A 19,268-nucleotide genomic window follows, 5' to 3' on the forward strand; every position below is an offset into this window, starting at 1 on the left:
AGTCTCCTTGTATAAAAGTCCTTGTTCTACAACAAACCGGGATCGGTTAGAAGAGCTGAGAGGCGGTGGGGTGCTCCGCGCCGCCGCCCAAGCTTTCTGAAGGCTGTCATCTGCTTCCTGCTCGGCCTGGAACTGTTCCCTTGATGCTGGAGACATCAGTTCCTCCTTGGACTGTGGACTGGGGCTTGGTCCCTCTGGAAGCGATGCAGGTGCTGGGGCTGTTTCCATTGACTGTGAACCGCTGTCCGCTGGTGCACTATGTGGTAACTCAGGCTCTGGCTGAGCCTCTTGGGTAGGGTTATCCGCTGCTTCTGCCAGTTCAGGCTCGCTGGTGCCCTCTGGCATTGGAGTTGTAGACGGGTTTGCAAGCGCTGGACTCAGGGCTGGCAATGGTTCTGGTGCTGGTTGCGTTGCCAGTTCCGGTTCTGGGACTGGCTTTGGCTGGGTCTCTGGGATTGGATCCACTACGGCTGTTGCAGTCGTTGGCAGAGGATCCAGTTCCACCACCTTTGTCTGGGTCTCCGGTAACACAGACGGGGCCCTGGTGGATGGCTCAGGAACAGGAATGGGGGTGAAAGCTTGCTTAGCCTGGCTGCGGGTGACTATTCCCACCCTCTTGGCTACCTTCACATGGTTGGCCAAATCTTCCCCCAGCAGCATGGGAATGGGATAATTGTCATAGACTGCAAAAGTCCACATTCCTGACCAGCCCTTGTACTGGACATGCAACGTGGCTGTAGGCAAGGTTACAGATTGTGACACGAAGGGTTGAATTGTCACTGTAGCCTCTGGGTTGATGAGTTTGGGGTCCACTAGGGATTGGTGGATAGTTGACACTTGAGCCCCAGTGTCCCTCCAAGCGGTAACCTTCTTTCCGCCCACTCTCAAGGTTTCCCTTCGCTCCGAGGGTATGAGAGAGGCATCTGGGTTTGGGGATCTTTGGTGTGATTGGGGTGTAATGAACTGTAATCGGTTGGGGTTCTTGGGGCAGTGAGCCTTTATATGTCCCAGTTCATTACATTTAAAACATCGCCCTGCTAAGGTATCACCGGGACGATGTTGGTTGGTGGAGACTGGTGTGATGGGGTGAGAAGGCGTCTGGGGTTTCCCTTGGGATGTGGGTGGGGCCTTGGGTTGTCCCCGGTGGTAAGGTTTTGTTTCGGCTTGCCCCTTCTGATATTCGCACCAACTACTACTAGTTTTTTTCTTTTCTGCCACCTCCACCCATTGGGCTCCAATCTCCCCCGCCTCAGTTACAGTTTTGGGCTTCCTATCTAGGATGTACCTTTCTATTTCCTCAGGAACACCCTCTAAAAACTGCTCCATTTTTACTAGGGAAAGTAGATCTTCCAGAGATTGAACATTTGCTCCTGATACCCAGGCATCACAATTTTTGTCAATGTGGTAGGCATGACGGGTAAATGACACATCCGGTTTCCACTTTAGGGCTCTGAACCGCCGACGGGCATGCTCGGGTGTTAGCCCCATTCTGAGTCTGGCCTTGTTTTTAAAAAGTTCATAACTGTTCATGTGTTCCTTAGGCATTTCAGCCGCCACCTCTGCTAAGGGTCCACTGAGCTGCGGCCTCAGCTCTACCATGTACTGGTCTGCAGTGATGCTGTATCCAAGGCAGGCCCTTTCAAAATTTTCTAAGAAGGCCTCAGTATCATCGCCTGCCTTGTAGGTGGGGAATCTTCTGGGATGGGAAGTGGTACCTGGAGGGGGGTTGTTAGCATTGGCTGGTGCATCCTGCTTAGCCTTTGCTACTTCCAGTTCATGCTTCCTTTCTTTTTCTCTCTCCTCCATCTCTTTTTCTTTCAGCTCCATCTCTTTTTCTTTTATCTTCATCTCTTTTTCTTTCAGCTCCATCTCTCTCTTGTGGGCCTCCTCTTTGGCTTTTTCTTCTCTTTCTCTCTGCTCTGTCTCGAGTTTTGTTAATTGAAGCAGTCTCTGATGTTTTCTTTCATTTTCTTCTGCTTCTAGTTTGGCCAGTTCTATTTTGTTAGCTACTTCTTTGGTAGTCATTTTCCTGTTTTCTTGTGCTGGGTAACCCCCTTTGCAGTTGACAAACTGGGAAGCTCTCAGCTCTGGCTGCTGCAGAGTTAACAGTAACTTTCTAACTAGCTACTCCCGAGGATGTAAAAAGAAAAAAAAAAAAAAAACAATTCAGCTTGTAAATACCTTTTACCAGTCATTTGCTAATTGAACCCTTCTCTTAACAAAGGACCTGTAAAAAAAACTTAACACCTCTGCCTTCAGGCAAGGAGAGATAAGATATGCGTCTATCTACTTCCAGCTCGGCTTTCCAAGCAGCTAGAAGGAAAAAAAAATCTCACTGGCTTTTGGGTTTAAAATGATCCCACCGCTATTCACCATGTCAGGACTGAGATCCCCACTTTGAACTTTAGGGTACAAATGTAGGGGCCTGCATAAAAAACTTCTAAGCTTAATTACCAGCTTAGCTCTGGTTCGGCTGCCACCATTTTCAATGGATTCCCTCCCTGGGAAACCTTGAAAAACCTTCACCAAATCCCTGGTGAAAACAAATCCAATCCCTTGGATTTAAAACAAGGGGAAATTAACCATTCCCCTCCTTCCTTCCACCAACTCCTGGTGAATCAAGATCCAAAACCCCTTTGGATCTAAAACAAGGAAAAAATCAATCAGGTTCTTAAAAAGAAGGTTTTTAATTAAAGAAAAAGGTAAAAATCATCTCTGTAAAATCAGTATGGAAATCAACCTTACAGGGTAATCAAACTTAAAGAGCTCAGAGGACTCCCCTCTAGTCTCAGGTTCAAAGTACAGCAAACAAAGATAAACACTCTAGTAAAAGGTACATTTACAAGTTGAGAAAAACAAAGGAAAACTAACACGCCTTGCCTGGCTATTTACTTACAAGTTTGAAATAGGAGAGGCTTGTTTAGAAAGATGTGGAGAACCTGGATTGATGTCTGGTCCCTCTCAGTCCCCGAGAACGAACACACTCCCAAACAAAGAACACAAACAAAAGACTTCCCCCCCCCCAAGATTTGAAAGTATCTTGTCCCCTTATTGGTCCTTTAGGTCAGATGCCAGCCAGGTTACCTGAGCTTCTTAACCCTTTACAGGGAAAAGGATTTTGGAGTCTCTGGCCAGGAGGGATTTATAGTACTGTACACAGGACAGCTATTACCCTTCCCTTTATATTTATGACAGATGTATTTTGTGTTTAGACTAGGAAATGCTTGCATGTTGCTGCCTGCGTTCATCTCACTTTGATATCTGGGTTCCAGGCTATAAGAAAACATGTAAGTTTTACTTGATAACTTTGAAAATGTTTGCTCTGAATTTGTGAACTCAGGCGTGGGAATCGGTTCCCCTCCCCACCACCCATCCAGAAGGCCTATCAAAATCAGATGGGGCATCAAGGAATATCCCAATACAAAGGATTGGTTAATAGCCCTATCTCACCTGGGAAATGCTACCTGCAAGGAAGCTCCACCCTCCTCTGGACTTGGAAGCTGAATGAAGGAAATAAAACAAAGTCACAGGACAATTTCCCATCTCTCCTGGCTGGGTCAGAGACTCTCAACTGAGACCCCCAGGGTTTACCCCTGGGTCTGCCCTGAAAGATACTTCGAACTGACAAATCACTACCACTTGGTCACTCTTCGGATTTAGATGGTAACTCATTTGTGTGCAGATGGTTGCTGGCTTTACCCTGTAAATAACGCACTCATTCCTTTTTCCTAGTTAATAAACCTTGAGATGGTTTATTACAGGATTGGCTACTGGCATTGTCTTCAGTGTAAGATCTAGGCCAGGTACTGGCTGATCTGGGGTACGTGACTGGTCTCGAGACTGGAATGTGGTGTGAGTTTTGGTGTAAGTGACCGTTTATCACTGAGTCCATTTGTCTGGGTGGCAGGACAGACTGGAGAGTCTGAGGGGACTGTCTGCAAAAAGAACAGGAGGACTGTCTGTGACTCCAGGGTAAGATTGTTATAATGCTCCAGGAATTCACATTTCACAAGCTTGGTGACACACACCAGCCTGGGGTATCTGCAGAGGCAGATTAAGCTTTTGTGGGGCCCTGGGCCACAGCAAGTGGGGGCCCCTCCCCAACCCCTTCCTCCTGCAGATCCGCCCTGCTCCCCCCGCTCCTGCTAGGGAAATGGGGTTGGGGCCTGGGGACTTTCCCTCTTGCCCCAACACTGCTCCCTGGCAGGAGCGCCAGGCGGGCGGAGTGGGTCAGGGCACAGGGGTGCCCATTTTTCCAGGGCTCCCCAATTGTCTGGGGCCCCTGGGCACAGGCCCCATTGGCTAATCTGCCACTGGGTGACTGCCCTGTTTCTCACGGTCTGCCCTGAAGTCGGTACTCACAGTCGTGAGCCGCTCCAGACGGCGGGACACCACGCAGGGGCTTTGGGACAGGGAACCTGGTGCTTGCTGGGCACAGCCCCACCAGCTGGATAGCACTAGGCGTGTTCCCAGTATTGCAGAAATGCCCACACGTACAATTGTGTTCATTTACAGGTGCTGCTGCTCAGGGGATTTTCCCTCAAGGCACTGAGATCGGACCCATTAGCCTCCAGGCCAGCCTCTGCCCCCCCACCTGCCAGGAATTCCCAGCCCTTCACTCTGATGGTGAAGATCTCCCAAATTAGGCACAATTCATTAACGGTGTAGGTGATTAACCACTCCAACAAATACCCAAGGGAGGTTGGGGATTCTCCATCTTTGGATGGCTTCAAAGCCAGACCGAATACCTGTCGCAGATCCTACTGCACCCCCAGCCTGGCCACCCACTAGGACTGCTGTGAGAGGACTCCAGATCTCTGTGCTCTGGACCCCCTGGGGGTGTTAATGGCATCCCGCCACTGCCCCAGTCTCAGGGTCCCTTGGCACGTTCTCTGGCCGGGTGCAGACCCTCTGAGTATCGAAACCTGCTGTGGAGCACTTCCGGTGCAGCCCCGAGTCCGACCCTTCAGACTCCCCAGTACTTAAACACACACTTCTGGTCAGTATCACTCTCAGGGGCAAGCAGTAGTTGTGAAGCAGGCAACACACACTCACACTTTGCACCATCTAACACATTTATTCTCTTTTATACGTAATCGTGTAAAGCACAGGAGAGCACAGATCCTACAAAGCAATAAACACTCAATGCATGTCCCTGCCTCAGTTTCCTCACCACTCCAGGGCATTCTCTGGGCTAGGGCATGAGACCCTTGGGTTGTCCGGAATCACTGGGGCCAGCTGGGCTCAAGAAAAGGTGCATGCCTCTGCTGCCCCAGGAAGCTGCTACTGCTGGGTGATCTCTCCCTCCTGGACTGAAGAAAAGGCCTCCCGGCATGTTCCTGACTCCCCTTGGTCACCTGGTCTCTTTTGTTCTCACCTGGTAAGTTTCCACTGCTCCTCCCTTCCCCCCTCCCTCCAGAGGAATCAACTGAACTAGTTTTTCTAAGGATGCCGCTGCTTTTGGGAATAACCCTTGTGAGGTCTAAGTGCCGTATTCACCTTGTTTCCCTTTGTGTCTGTCTGGGGCGTCCACGCGTCAGGCCCTGCTAGCGGTGGTGGAGCCACACACCGACCTTACTCCTGAGTCCTGACCCGGCAGGTTTTCGTCATACAGCTTCACACCTTGTCCGTCCTTAGCCAGGCCCTCACCGGGCCCTTCCGGAAGGTGCTTCAGTGCGGCCCAAGTTCCTGGGCTCCCTGCGAGGGCAGCTGGGGGACATGCCACACAGGAGGCCCGACGGTCCCCGAATCGCTCCGAGCGGCTGTGTCAGGCTGAGTCACAGCGACTCATGAGCAAACGGAGATCACAGGGCGAGCGGGAGCATTTTTCAATCAAACCAGCCCATGAGTCAAGAGACGACACAGACAGACAGACGGACGGGGCAGCGCAAGGCAAGGCGGCCGGGCACTGCTCTCAGCTAAGGCCTGTCACATTTTGTATGAGCACCAGGGCAAAGGCGAGTTGAATGGGGGGACTCGGAGGACAGAGCGCCCCTCTCTCACCTCACTCCCTGTAGCACAGCCCACCCCCCAGCACTGTGCTTGGGAGGGGAGAGCCCCCTACTGGACCCCCCACTCCACCTTGCCTGAAGCCCCTTGGATTTCCCCTGGAAGTCGCCCATCCAGGCACTGACCCAGCCTAGCTGGGGAGATCTGAGACGCTCACAGCCCAAGGCAGCCTGGCTGCTGATACAGCTCCGAAGCGAGCTGCTGTCTGTGTAATGGTGCAGCCTCGGCCTGCCCTGCCCTGCCCCTGCTTGTATGCAGGGGGTTGTGAAATGCAGGGGGTGGGAGCGGAGCAGTGTGTGTGTTTTCTGCTCCTCCCACCCCAGGATGTTGGATTTTCCCCTCCAGGCTGGTATCACATGGGGCCTGTTCAGGGAGAGGTTTTTCCCCATGTGGGTTTCACTGCTTTGTGGAGTTGCTGTGTGGCCCCATCCTGGAGCCGTGGGCAGGAGGCAAAGGAAGGGAATAGTCCCTGAGGCCGGAATTTCTAAAGATGCCCTAATTCACCATGTTCCTTCCTGTCCCTGGCAGAGCTAAGCTCATGCCTGGGAGCCCTGGCATGGCTGATCCTGACAATTGCTGCCCTGGAGCATCCAATCTTCTTGGAACCCCATTAAGCTCTTTGTTTCAGAGAGAGCCTGTGGCAGTGAGTTCCACATGTTAATGGGTAATCTCTGTGAGCTGCTGCAACCAACCATCATTCAGGAAGCTGCCCCCAGCAGGGGCCTCCCAGGCTTCCGGAGGGCTCAATCCTCCCCAACCCTGCCCCACTGCCATGACTGTTTCTGTTGCAGTGGGTGCTCGGGCCAGGGTCAGGCCGTGTTGTGCAGGGGGCTGCACAGACCCAGAGGCACAGTCCCTGCCCCAGAGAGCTCGCAGTCGAACTAGGGTAAAGGCCAGAAATGGATGGAGCAAAGGATGGCCGGGCGGGGGGCCCAGCTGCTCCTCTCCATGCAGGTCGGGGAGAGCCTGCCCAGGCTGGTGTGCTGCTCCAGGCCCCTCAGCCCCCAGAGAGGGAGGAAGTGCAGGGAGCTCAGAGAAGCGCCACCACACTGCTGAGGTTGGGTCACTGCCCGAGGACAGATTAAAGGAGCTAAATCCGTCTGGCTTGGCACAGAGGGGACATGATAAGAGTCAGCAAATATGTGAAGGGTGTGGGTGGAAATAGGAATTGTGGTGTGTGCCTGTCACGTGTGCAAACACGGGGTGTGTGCAAAGCTCTTTGTGTGAGTGTGCGTGTGCACGCAAGGGTGTTACACGTGGATATGTCCAAGCATGCGTCTGCACACACACACGGGGCGTGTCTGGCACCGCAGGGAGGAGGAGTGTGATGGGGGCCCCTACCGAGCAGCTCCAGCCATTTCAGGAGGGGGGACAGGGGCACAGCATTGTGAAGCCTTGGGCAGAGCCAACCCAGGAATCAGCCAGCACCTTTGGGGTCACAGTGTCTGAGCCAATTCCATACACGAGTGTGCAGGGGGACAGTCACCAACAGACACGCGCTGGTGTACACACATGCATGGGCGTGTGCAGGCATCCATCTACGTGCATAGGCTCGCATGTACACACGGGCCCACATCCTGGCGTGCCACCCCGCACTCACATGGGCACACACCCAGGTACCCGCCCAGGTACCCCTGGCACACACATGTACATCCCCCTCACAATGACACACTCACCCCCCATGCACTCACATGGGCACACACCTAGGGACATGCCCATGTACATCCCCTCACGATGACACACTCACCACCACCCCGACACGCTCCCATGTGCTGTCTCACACTGTCCCATTGTTCCCTCTGCAGGCCTGGCAGTGCCACGGGGCTCCTGCCAACTCTCTGTACGGGCTCCTCGGTGCCTGCTGCTGCCTAGCTCCGCAGGCCCCCGCCCTAGGGGATCCTGACCCAGATCCCCACCCTAGGGAACCAGCACCCCGGGGCCAGCCCACACCAGCTAGCTTCATGATTCTCTCTGTGCCCGCCCAGGGAGGCCCTGGATGGTTCTGTATAAAAGTAGCGTGCTCCTTACTGCCCACGTGTGTGGGGCTGCAGCGCTGCCCGCCCCCGCCAGGTGCCGCCCGGGCCCGGTTCGGTTCGGGGCTGCAGCGCTGCCCGCCCCCGCCAGGTGCCGCCCGGGGGCGGAGTTTGACTCGAAGTTTGGAGACTCCCCTTGGGAATCGGGAGCGGGACTGGGACTGAGCGCGCAGGTCTGGACCGGGGTACGGGGGCAGCGAGCTCGGAACCGAACCCGTGGGGACCGGGCCGGGGTGATCGGAACCGGGACCGCAGGCTCCCCGCCCCGCCGGGTTGCAGCCCGGACCACTGCGGCTCCGATCCCCCGTAGACGTTTGGATCGGGCCGGTCCCGGCTGCGCCAGGATGTTCTGCCGGAACCACCGGAGCCGAGTGACGGTGGCGCGGGGCTCAGCCCTGGAGATGGAGATCCGGAGGGGCCACTTCAGGCTCAGCCTCCTCGGGGACACCCCCCAGGTAGGAACCCCCCGCCCCCTGCAGCGCCCCCGCCCCCGGCCAGCCCCGAACCCCTGCTGCCGCCAAACACCCCGCGGCGGCCGGGGCCCCCCGCTTCCCCCTGCGCCTCGCCCGTCTCCGGCTCCTCCTCCTCCGGGTCTCCGCTCTCACCTGCGTCCGGGGCCCGCCCCCTGCCCCAGGTGCTGCCCCGGCCTGGGCGGCTCCCTGGGCTGGGCAGTGTTGGGCCCGGGAACTTTGAGTGACTCTCTGTGGGCTTTTGGGGCTCCCCGAACAGATGTTGTTACGGCCCCACAGCCCCCTAACGGGAGCATTGGGGTCAGTACTGCCAGGGGAGAGTGCCCCCTATGGAGCCCCCTGCCCCACAGCCCCCTAATGGGAGCATTGGGGTCAGCACTGCCAGGGGAGAGTGCGCCCTATGGAGCCTCCTGCCCTACAGCCCCCTAATGGGAGCATTGGGGTCAGCACTGCCAAGGGAGAGCGCCCCCTATGGAGCCTCCTGCCCTACAGCCCCCTAATGGGAGCATTGGAGTCAGCACTGTCGGGGGAGAATGCCCCCTATGGAGCCCCCTGCCCCACAGCCCCCTAATGGGAGCATTGGGGTCAGCACTGCCAGGGGAGAGTGCCCCCTATGGAGCCTCCTGCCCTACAGCCCCCTAATGGGAGCATTGGGGTCAGCACTGCCAAGGGAGAGCGCCCCCCTATGGAGCTTCCCATCCTTGCAGCACAGTCCTTCCCTGTGCTGGGTTGCAGGGGTCAGCCAGGTCTGTAGAGCACCGCTTAAAGTGGGGGGATCGAATCCCCCCACCTGACCCTCCTCTTTCCATCCGAGGCAGCCCTGGCCCAGGAGCCCCTAGCCCACCCTCTCCAGGGCTGAGCGAGTAGCCTGGCGCCTGGGGTCACAGCGTGTGGCGAGACTGTGAGGAGATGGCCCCCCTGCTGGCCCCCCATCCCTCAGCGCCTTGCTGGAGCATTGGGGTCAGCACTGAGGGGAGAGCAGAGCGCCCCCTCCGGAGCCCCCACCCTGCAGCACCCGGGGACTTCCAGGCCTTCCACCCGCTGGCCAAGCCAGACCCTGCTGAGATCATGTTCAGGCAGCTGCCGGCCACGGGACTGGAAAACTGGGTTTCTCGCTGACTTCAAGGCCATTTAACTTGTTCTAACTGGGCAACAAGCCAGCAGGGGATTGGCAGAGGACTGCCCCCCGGCAAGGGGTGTCACTGGCCTGGGGTCCCCGCTGGGGGGCTGCTGTGGTGGCAGTGCCCCCTGTCCGCAGCCGGGGGGAGTGGAAGGAGGTGGCTGCCTGTAGGGCAGGGTGCTGCCATTGCCCCTTCTCAGACAGTGAGGGGTGAAGCTGAGCGGCTGTTTGAGGGCTGCTAGGAGGGAGAGGGTGGAACTGGGAGTCAGGACTCCTGGGTTTTCCTCCTGGCTGTGTGACCCTGGGCGAGCCCCTTCTCTCTGCTGGAGCCAGGCCAGGCCTCCCGTCTCTCCCTGGGACTTGTGGGATTTCAAACCCGCCTCCTCCCTGCCGGGCCTGGTCAGTGACTCTGGGGGTGGGTGGGGGGCCAGGGTTCTTGGGGGCAGCTGGGGATGGCCTCTGGCTGGTGGGGTTCCCGGCCTGTTGGTGTTACACGGGGCACTCAGCGTGCCCAGCACCGGGGGCAAGATCTAGGACTGAAACCTGGGCCCCAGTGGGGGGCCCAGGCCTGGCTCTGCATCCCCCCCCCCACCAGCTCCCTGCATGGCAGCACAGGGCACTGCCCCCTGGGGCATGGGGCTCGCCTGCCCCACCCAGCACAACTCTCGGGGAAGCCAGGCCTGGACTGGCTGTGGCTGGGGGCGGCTCAGAGCTGAGTCTTGCCTGCGAGTCATGCTGAGAAATCCACCCCCACATGGCAGGCTCTGGTCCCGCAGGGAGACTCTGGCAATGCCCCTAGCCCGGGTTCCTGCCCTGCATCGTCTCTCCAGCGCCGCTGGTGGGCCCGCAGATGAGGAGTTCGTGCCCACCCTGTGCCCGGCTGCAGCGCGTCCTCGTTCCCTCTGAGTGTCGGCCGGCCCTGTGGGGTGCAGGGTCATCGGCAGAAGCGTTACAGCTGGGGGGGAGCCCTCTGCCCTCCTCCTTCCCATCCCTCTTAGGGAAAGTATGTGCCCCAGGAAGTGCCTGTGGGACCCCCACCGGCTCCTCTAGCTCCCAGCTGGGCCGTGGGCACCGAGCATCTGACTGTCTGCTCCCCGCACGCCAGGGCACTGCCTGCCTCTCCTTGAGGAGGGTCCAGGGGTGGCCAGGCTCTGTGCGCGGCAGAAGTAACGGGAATAAAAGGAAACAAGAAGACTTTTTATCAATACATTAGAAGCAAGAGGAAGACCAAAGACAGGGTAGGCCCACTGCTTAGTGAAGAGGGAGAAACAGTAACAGGAAACTTGGAAATGGCAGAGATGCTTAATGACTTCTTTGTTTCGGTCTTCACCGAGAAGTCTGAAGGAATGCCTAACATAGTGAATGCTAATGGGAAGGGGGTAGGTTTAGCGGATAAAATAAAAAAAAGAACAAGTTAAACATCACTTAGAAAAGTTAGATGCCTGCAAGTCACCCGGGCCTGATGAAATGCATCCTAGAATACTCAAGGAGCTAATAGAGGAGGTATCTGAGCCTCTAGCTATTATCTTTGGAAAGTCATGGGAGACGGGAGAGATTCCAGAAGACTGGAAAAGGGCAAATATAGTGCCCATCTATAAAAAGGGAAATAAAAACAACCCAGGTAACTACAGACCAGTTAGTTTAACTTCTGTGCCAGGGAAGATAATGGAGCAAGTAATTAAGGAAATCGTCTGCCAACACTTGGAAGGTGGTAAGGTGATAGGGAATAGCCAGCATGGATTTGTGAAGAACAAATCATGTCAAACCAATCTGATAGCTTTCTTTGATAGGATAACGAGCCTTGTGGATAAGGGTGAAGCGGTGGATGTGGTATACCTAGACTTTAGTAAGGCATTTGATACGGTCTCGCATGATATTCTTATCGATAAACTAGGCAAATACAAATTAGATGGGGCTACTATAAGGTGGGTGCATAACTGGCTGGATAACCGTACTCAGAGAGTTGTTATTAATGGTTCCCAATCCTGCTGGAAAGGCGTAACGAGTGGGGTTCCGCAGGGGTCTGTTTTGGGACCGGCTCTGTTCAATATCTTCATCAACGACTTAGATATTGGCATAGAAAGTACGCTTATTAAGTTTGCGGATGATACCAAACTGGGAGGGATTGCAACTACTTTGGAGGACAGGGTCATAATTCAAAATGATCTGGACAAATTGGAGAAATGGTCTGAGTTAAACAGGATGAAGTTTAACAAAGACAAATGCAAAGTGCTCCACTTAGGAAGGAAAAATCAATTTCACACATACAGAATGGGAAAAGACTGTCTAGGAAGGAGTACGGCAGAAAGGGATCTAGGGGTTATAGTGGACCACAAGCTAAATATGAGTCAACAGTGTGATGCTGTTGCAAAAAAAGCAAACATGATTCTGGGATGCATTAACAGGTGTGTTGTGAGCAAGACACGAGAAGTCATTCTTCCGCTCTACTCTGCTCTGGTTAGGCCTCAGCTGGAGTATTGTGTCCAGTTCTGGGCGCCGCATTTTAAAAAAGATGTGGAGAAACTGGAAAGGGTCCAAAGAAGAGCAACAAGAATGATTAAAGGTCTTGAGAACATGACCTATGAAGGAAGGCTGAAAGAATTGGGTTTGTTTAGTTTGGAAAAGAGAAGACTGAGAGGGGACATGATAGCAGTTTTCAGGTATATAAAAGGGTGTCATAAGGAGGAGGGAGAGAACTTGTTCACCTTAGCCTCTAAGGATAGAACCAGAAACAATGGGTTTAAACTGCAGCAAGGGAGGTTTAGATTGGACATTAGGAAAAAGTTCCTAACTGTCAGGGTGGTTAAACACTGGAACAAATTGCCTAGGGAGGTTGTGGAATCTCCGTCTCTGGAGATATTTAAGAGTAGGTTAGATAAATGTCTATTAGGGATGGTCTAGGCAGTATTTGGTCCTGCCATGCGGGCAGGGGACTGGACTCGATGACCTCTCGAGGTCCCTTCCAGTCCTAGAATCTATGAATCTATGAAGGGGCTGCTTACAGGGCCCACTCGTCGCCCAGCCCCGTCGGTGCTCGGGGATGGGAGCAGCCGTCTGCCAGCACGGGCAGCGAGGCCTGGTCCACCCTTAAGATGCTGCAGCGCGTCAGTGTGGCGCTGCCTGTGCTGTGGGGAAGGAGGGGCTCTCCTGTGGGCGCAGTTAATCCACCACTGGCCAAATTCTTCCATCCACCCAGGAGACTCAGGCTGGCCGAATTACACTGCTTGGGGATTTCCCCACCCCTCAGTGATGGAGTTAAACCGACCTAATTTCTTACTGTAGACTAGGCACTGAGTCACCTGCCCACTCCCTGCTCCCCTTGCAGAAGGGGCAGGAGAGAGACTAGGGACTTGCTGCATCCCCTGGGCCATGGTGCTGGGTCCCCAGACAGTCTAGCATGTGCCCAGCCCTGTGTGTGGAAAGGGTTAACTCAAGCTCCTCCTCCAGGGGAGCTGTACCTGGCAGCAGGTGGAACAAAGGCCCGATTCTCTCCTGGAGCTGGGAATTCCCGCCCTACTGCCTAGGGCAAAGCTGGGACTGGCACTTCTGACGGCTAATGCACCCCCTGGGTGACTAGATGTCCTGATTTTCATAGAATATCAGGATTGGAAGTGACCTCAGGCAGTATCTAGTCCAACCCCCTGCTCAAAGCAGGACCAATCCCCAGACAGATTTTTTTTTTTTTTTTTTTTTGCCCCAGATTCCTAAATGGCCTCCACAAGGATTGAACTTGCAACCCGGGGTTTAGCAGGCTAATGCTCAAACCATTGAGCTATCCCTCCCCCTTATAGGGACAGTTCTGATTTTTGGGTCTTATTCTTATATAGGCTCCTATTACCCCCCCCCCATCCCCATTTTTCACATTTGCTGTCTGGTCATCCTCCCCCCCCCCCCCCCCCCAGTCCCCCAGCTGCAGCCTTGCTCTCACCTGACCCCAGCAGTCCCCTGCTAATGTCACTACCCTTGCCTTGTTCCCTGCCAGCCAACCCTGGCCTGCCCCCAGTACCAGGGGGTACTTGACCCTGCACCCACCCCCTAAAAACACTTGTAGTATTTCCACAAACCAGAAAACAGCCCAGCCCAACACTCCCGCTCAGCCCACCCCATTGAGAAGTCATTAAATGTCCACGGTCAATCAGACAAACTGTATTTTGGGGGTAACACTAAATCAGGCCCCCCTCATACGAATGGCTATGCTGGATCAGACCAATGGTCAATCTAGCCCAGTATCCTGTCTATCGACAGTGGCCAATGCCAGGTGCCCCAGAGGGAATGAACAGAACAGGGAATCATCAAGTGATCCATCCCCTGTCGCCCATTCCCAGCTTCTGGCAAACAGAGGCTTGGGACACCATCCCTGCCCATCCTGGCTAGTAGCCATTGATGGACCTATCCTCCATGAACTTATCTAGTTCTTTTTTGAACCCTGTTATAGTCTTGGCCTTCACAACATCCTCTGGCAAGGAGTTCCACAGGTTGACTGTGCGTTATGTGAAGAAATACTTCCTTTTGTTTGTTTTAAACCTGCTGCCTATTAATTTCATTTGGTGACCCCTAGTTCTTGTGTTCTGACAAGGAATAAATAACACTTCCTTATTTACTTTCTCCACACCAATCATGATTTTATAGACCTCTATCATATTCCCCCATAGCCATCTCTTTTCCAAGCTGAAAAGTCCAAGTCTTATTAATCTCTCCTCTAATTGTTCCATACCCTTAATCATTTTTGTTGCCCTTTTTTGAACCTTTTCCAATTCCAATATATCTTTTTTTGAGATGGGGTGACCAGATCTGCACACAGTATTCAAGGTGTGGGTGTCCCATGGCTTTATATAGAGGCAATATGATATTTTCTGTCTTATTATGGATCCCTTTCTTAATTATTCCCAACATTCTGTTCGCTTTTTTGACTGCCGCTGTATATTGAGTGGATGTTTTCAGAGAACTCTCCACAATGACGCTAAGATTTCTTTCTTGGGTGGTAACAGCTATTTTAGACCCCATCATGTTATATGTATAGTTGGGATTATGTTTCCAATGTGCATTACTTTGCATTTATCGACATTGAATTTCATCTGCCATTTCATTGCCCAGTCACCCAGTTCTGAGAGATCTTTTTGTAGCTCTTCGCAGTCTGCCTGGGTCTTAACTATCTTGAGTAATTTTGTATCCTCGTCAAATTTTGCCACCTCACTGTTTACTCCTTTTTCCAGATCATTTATGAATATGTTGCATAGGACTGGTCATAGTACAGACGACTGGGGGACACCACTATTTACCTCTCTCCTGTCTGAAAACTGACCATTTATACCTATCCTTTGTTTTCTATCTTTTATCCAGTTACCAATCCATGAGAGCACCTTCCCTCTTATCCCACGGCAGCTTACTTTGCTTAAGAGCCTTTGGTGAGGGACCTTGTCTTTCTGAAAATCTAAGTACACTATATTCACTGGATCCCCCTTGTCCACATGCTTGTTGACCCCCTCAAAGAATTCTAGTAGATTGGTGAGGCATGATTGCCCTTTACCAAAACCATGTTGACTCTTCCCCAACAAATTACGTTCATCTATGTGTCTGACAATTTTGTTCTTTACTATAGTTTCAACCAGTTTGCTGGGTACTGAAGTCAGGTTTACTGGCCTGTAATAGCCGGGATCACCTCTGGAGCCCTTTTAAAAATTGGCGTCATATTAGCTATCCAGTCATTTGGTACAGAAGCTGATTTAAATGATAAGTTACAGATGACAGTTAGTAGTTCTGCAATTTCACATTTGAGTTTCTTCAGAACTCTTGGGTGATACCATCTGGTCCTGATGACTTATTACTGTTTAGTTTATCAATTTGTTTCAGGACCTCCTCCAATGACACCTCAATTTGGGACAGTTCCTCAGATTTGTCACCTAAAAAGAATGGCTCAGGTGTGGGAATCTCCCTCACATCCTCAGCCGTGAAGACCGATGCAAAGAATTCATTTAGTTTCTCTGCAATGGCCTTATCTTCCTTGAGTGCTCCTTTAGCATCTCTATCTCGTCCAGTGGCCCCACTGATTGTTTAACAGGCTTCCTGCTTCTGATGTACTTTAAAAAAAATGTTGCTATTACTTTTGGAGTCTTTGGCTAGCTGTTCTTCAAATTCTTTTTTGGCCTTTGTAATTGTATTTTTACACTTCATTTGCCAAAGTTTATGCTCCTTTCTATTTTCCTCACTAGGATTTAACTTCCACTTTTTAAAGGATGCCTTCTTGCCTCTCACTGCTTCTTCTACTTTGTTGTTTAGCCACAGTGGCTCTTTTGGCGCTCTCTGTGTTTTTTTTTTTAATTTGGGGGGATACATTTATGTTGAGCCACTATTATGGTGTCTTTAAAAAGTTTCCATGCAGCTTGCAGGGATTTCACTTTTGGCGCTGTACCTTTTCATTTCTGTTTAACTAACTTCCTCATTTTTGTGTAGTTCCCCTTTCTGAAATTAAAAGCTACCGTGTTGGGCTGTGTGACGAACTGGGCCTGTTCTCACTGTGGTCTGTGAATGCTGACAGGGGAGTGTGCTGGGATAGTCTGCATTGTAGGATGGGATCTGCCCGAGGGCGCATACCTGAGTGTGTAACATGAGAACCCAGGAAGGGGTTGAAGGCGAGGCGACTCCTTAGCCCGGGAAACTGAACAAAGGCTGTGGGAGGGGTCGCTGAAAGCAGAGGGCTGGAGGGAGGCTGGAGAGATGGCTGGGAGGCAGAGATGGCTCTGATCCCCCAAAGGGGGGTGGGCTGGCATGCCCTGGGACCCCAAGCTGGACCTAACTGAGGGGGGCCCTGTTGTCTGTGCCTGCAAGACCTGTCTTGGACTGTATTCCTGTCATCCAAATAAACCTTCTGCTTTACTGGCTGGCTGAGAGTCATGGTGAATCGCAGGAAGCCGGGGGTGCAGGGCCCTGAGTCCCCCAATACTCCGCGACAACTGGTGGCAGAGGTGGGATCTACTGCACCCCGTGGACGGCGCTTCCTGCAGTAAGTGACTGGGGAGCAGTAAAACGAAGGGGGATTGACGGGGACCAGGCCGGCTGAAGAGTGGGAGAGAGACGGTTATTACCCCTGGGAGTGTGTGACCAGCGAGAAGGACTTTTGCAGTAACAGGGTCCCCTGGGGGGATCGCAGCGAGTGGTCCCAGGGGCGGCGGAGTCTGCAGCTTGACCCTGGCAGAGAGGCGGTGACCTCGAGAAGGGCTGGCACACTAGGGGTCCCCCTGGGAACTGTGGGGAGCTGTGAGCACACAGGCCGGTGAGTGGCCAGCAGGAAGATGTATGCCAAGCGGCTTAAGAGCGACCTGGTGGAGCTGTGCAAGCAGAGGCGGCTGCGCATTGGGAGGCTCACCAAAGAACAGCTCATTGCCCAGCTGGAGGCGGAAGATCGCGCGAATGAACTGATCCCTGTGTCTCCGGGAAGCAGCCTGGCAAATGCAGCGCAGGCACCAGTGTCTGTCCCAGCTGGGAGTGGTCAGACGGCTGCTGAGGGCTTCCCGAGACCCCTCCTTCCTATGCCTAGGGGAAGGGTGGGGAGGAGCCCAGCAAATACCGAGGGCGCCGTGACCCCCCCGGCCAGCAGGGGACCCTCCCGGCGAAGCTCACCGGCCAGCAGAGGATCCTCCCGGCGACGTTCGGCATCCGTGGAGCGGAATTGGCTGGAATGGGAGAAAGAGCTAAAACTGAGAGAGCTGGAGGATCGTGAACGACAGAGACAGCATGAACGGGAGGAGAAAGAGAGACAGAGACAGGAGAATGAGAGACAGCGTCAGCATGACCTGGAACTGGCGAGATTGAAGGGCAGCGAACCCCCGGCTGCGGTGAGTGAGGGGGGACCCAGGACTGCACGGAGCTTTGATAAGTGCATCATGGCCCCATACAAGGAGGGGGAGGACATGGATGACTTCCTGGAGGCCTTTGAGACGGCCTGCGAGCTGCACCGGGTTGATCCCGTGGACAGACTCCGGGTCCTTACCCCCTTACTGGACCCCAAAGCCGTGGCATTGTACCGCCAACTGGAAGAGGCAGAGAAAGGGGACTACGAACTATTCAAAAAGGCCCTGCTACGAGAGTTTGGGCTGACTCCTGAGATGTACCGGGAAAGGTTCCGGAGTCAGGATAAAACCCCTGAGATCTCATATCTACAACTAGCCGCCCGCATGGAAGGATACGCCAGCAAGTGGGCTGATGGGGCCCAGACGAAGGAGGACCTGGTCAAACTGCTGGTACTGGAGCAACTGTATGAGCGGTGCCCATCTGACCTGGGGCTGTGGTTGGTGGACAGAAAGCCAGAGAACCCGCGACAGGCAGGCCGGCTGGCCGATGAGTTCGTAAAGAGCCGGTCAGGAGATAAAAGGGAGGAGTCCCAAAGGAGCAATCCCACCACAACGCAGAGAGAGAGTCACCATGGGACCTCCCCGTGGGAAAATACAGAAAAACCCCATCAGAGGGGAACATCCGGCATCAGGACCATCCGACCCACTCAAGGGGACCCATGGGACATGGGCTGCTACCACTGTGGCCAAAAGGGCCACATACGGGCCCAGTGCCCCAGGCTCAGGGACAGACTGAGCAGGCCGAACCCACAGAGGGTTGACTGGGTAGAGACCCAGCCCGGTGAGAGGCAGCATTCCCAGGGAAGGGGGGCTGGCAGGGTACCACCTGCTAAGGAGGGAGGAGAGCCCCAGGCTAGCTTCTCTGGGGGGCCAGATGCTCCGGATTCAAAGTTCTCCGTTTACAGGGTTGGCGCGGGGCTGTCCCTGCGGAGCGAGTGCCTTGTTCCCCTGGAGGTGGATGGGAAGGAAGTTTATGGTTACTGGGACACGGGCGCAGAGGTGACACTGGCCTGGCCCGAGGTGGTGGCCCCAGATCGGGTGGTGCCCAACACCTTCCTGACCCTGACCGGGGTGGGCGGGACCCCTTCAAGGTTCCCGTAGCGAGGGTACACCTGAAATGGGGGGCCAAGGAGGGCCCCAAGGACGTGGGAGTGCACCACCATTTGCCCACTGAGGTGTTGATGGGGGGGACCTAGAGGACTGGCCCAGCAGCCCCCAGACCGCCTTAGTTGTGACCCGCGGTCAGAGCCGGCGAGGGGCACTGCGCCCTGGCCTTGGGGGGGGTGCCTTGCCTGAGGCGCGGGACCCTAACCTGGTGGGGAGGGAACGCCCAGGGACGCGGCTCAGGGAGGCTGCAGCTTCGGACCCAGCGGGCGAGAAAGAGCAGGTGGCCATCCCCGTCCCAGCTGCTGAGTTCCAGGCCGAGTTACAGAGAGATCCCTCCTTGCGGAAGATAAGGGACCTGGCCGACCTCAATGCGGTACAGACCATGGGACGAGGTGGCCGGAAAGGATTCCTGTGGGAGAAGGGGTTCCTGTACCGAGAATGGGCTCCCCCAGGGAAAATGGAGTCGGGGGGATCAGGAGGCAGCTGGTGGTACCCCAGAAGTATCGCCGCCAGCTGCTGGGCCGGGCCCATGACATTCCCCTCTCAGGGCACCAGGGAACCTGGCGTACCCAGCAGAGGCTGCTACGGAGCTTTTACTGGCCTGGGGTCTTTGTTACTGTCCGACAGTACTGCAGATCCTGTGACCCCTGTCAGAGGGGGAGGAAGGCCTGGGACAAGGGGA

The 19,268-nt window shown here is 54.4% G+C and overlaps 1 protein-coding gene across 5 annotated transcripts in view; it reads left to right on the forward strand.

Moving 5' to 3' along the window:
* Positions 1-8,160: 8,160 nt before the first annotated feature.
* The window catches only part of RTKN (rhotekin), a 43,163-nt gene continuing 32,055 nt past the window's right edge, over positions 8,161-19,268 (forward strand). For 2 of the 5 annotated variants that reach the window (XM_054028887.1, XM_054028888.1), the window contains exon 1: positions 8,168-8,497. In XM_054028887.1, coding sequence (XP_053884862.1) covers positions 8,387-8,497 — 111 coding nt within the window. In that variant the 5' untranslated portion in view covers positions 8,168-8,386. Of the gene's footprint in view, positions 8,498-19,268 lie in introns of all 5 variants that reach the window. The other 3 variants (XM_054028895.1, XM_054028894.1, XM_054028890.1) reach the window with 3 other exon arrangements.

The sequence above is a fragment of the Malaclemys terrapin genome, chromosome 5, assembly GCF_027887155.1.
Source record: "Malaclemys terrapin pileata isolate rMalTer1 chromosome 5, rMalTer1.hap1, whole genome shotgun sequence".
In the NCBI taxonomy this organism is placed as follows: domain Eukaryota; kingdom Metazoa; phylum Chordata; order Testudines; family Emydidae; genus Malaclemys; species Malaclemys terrapin.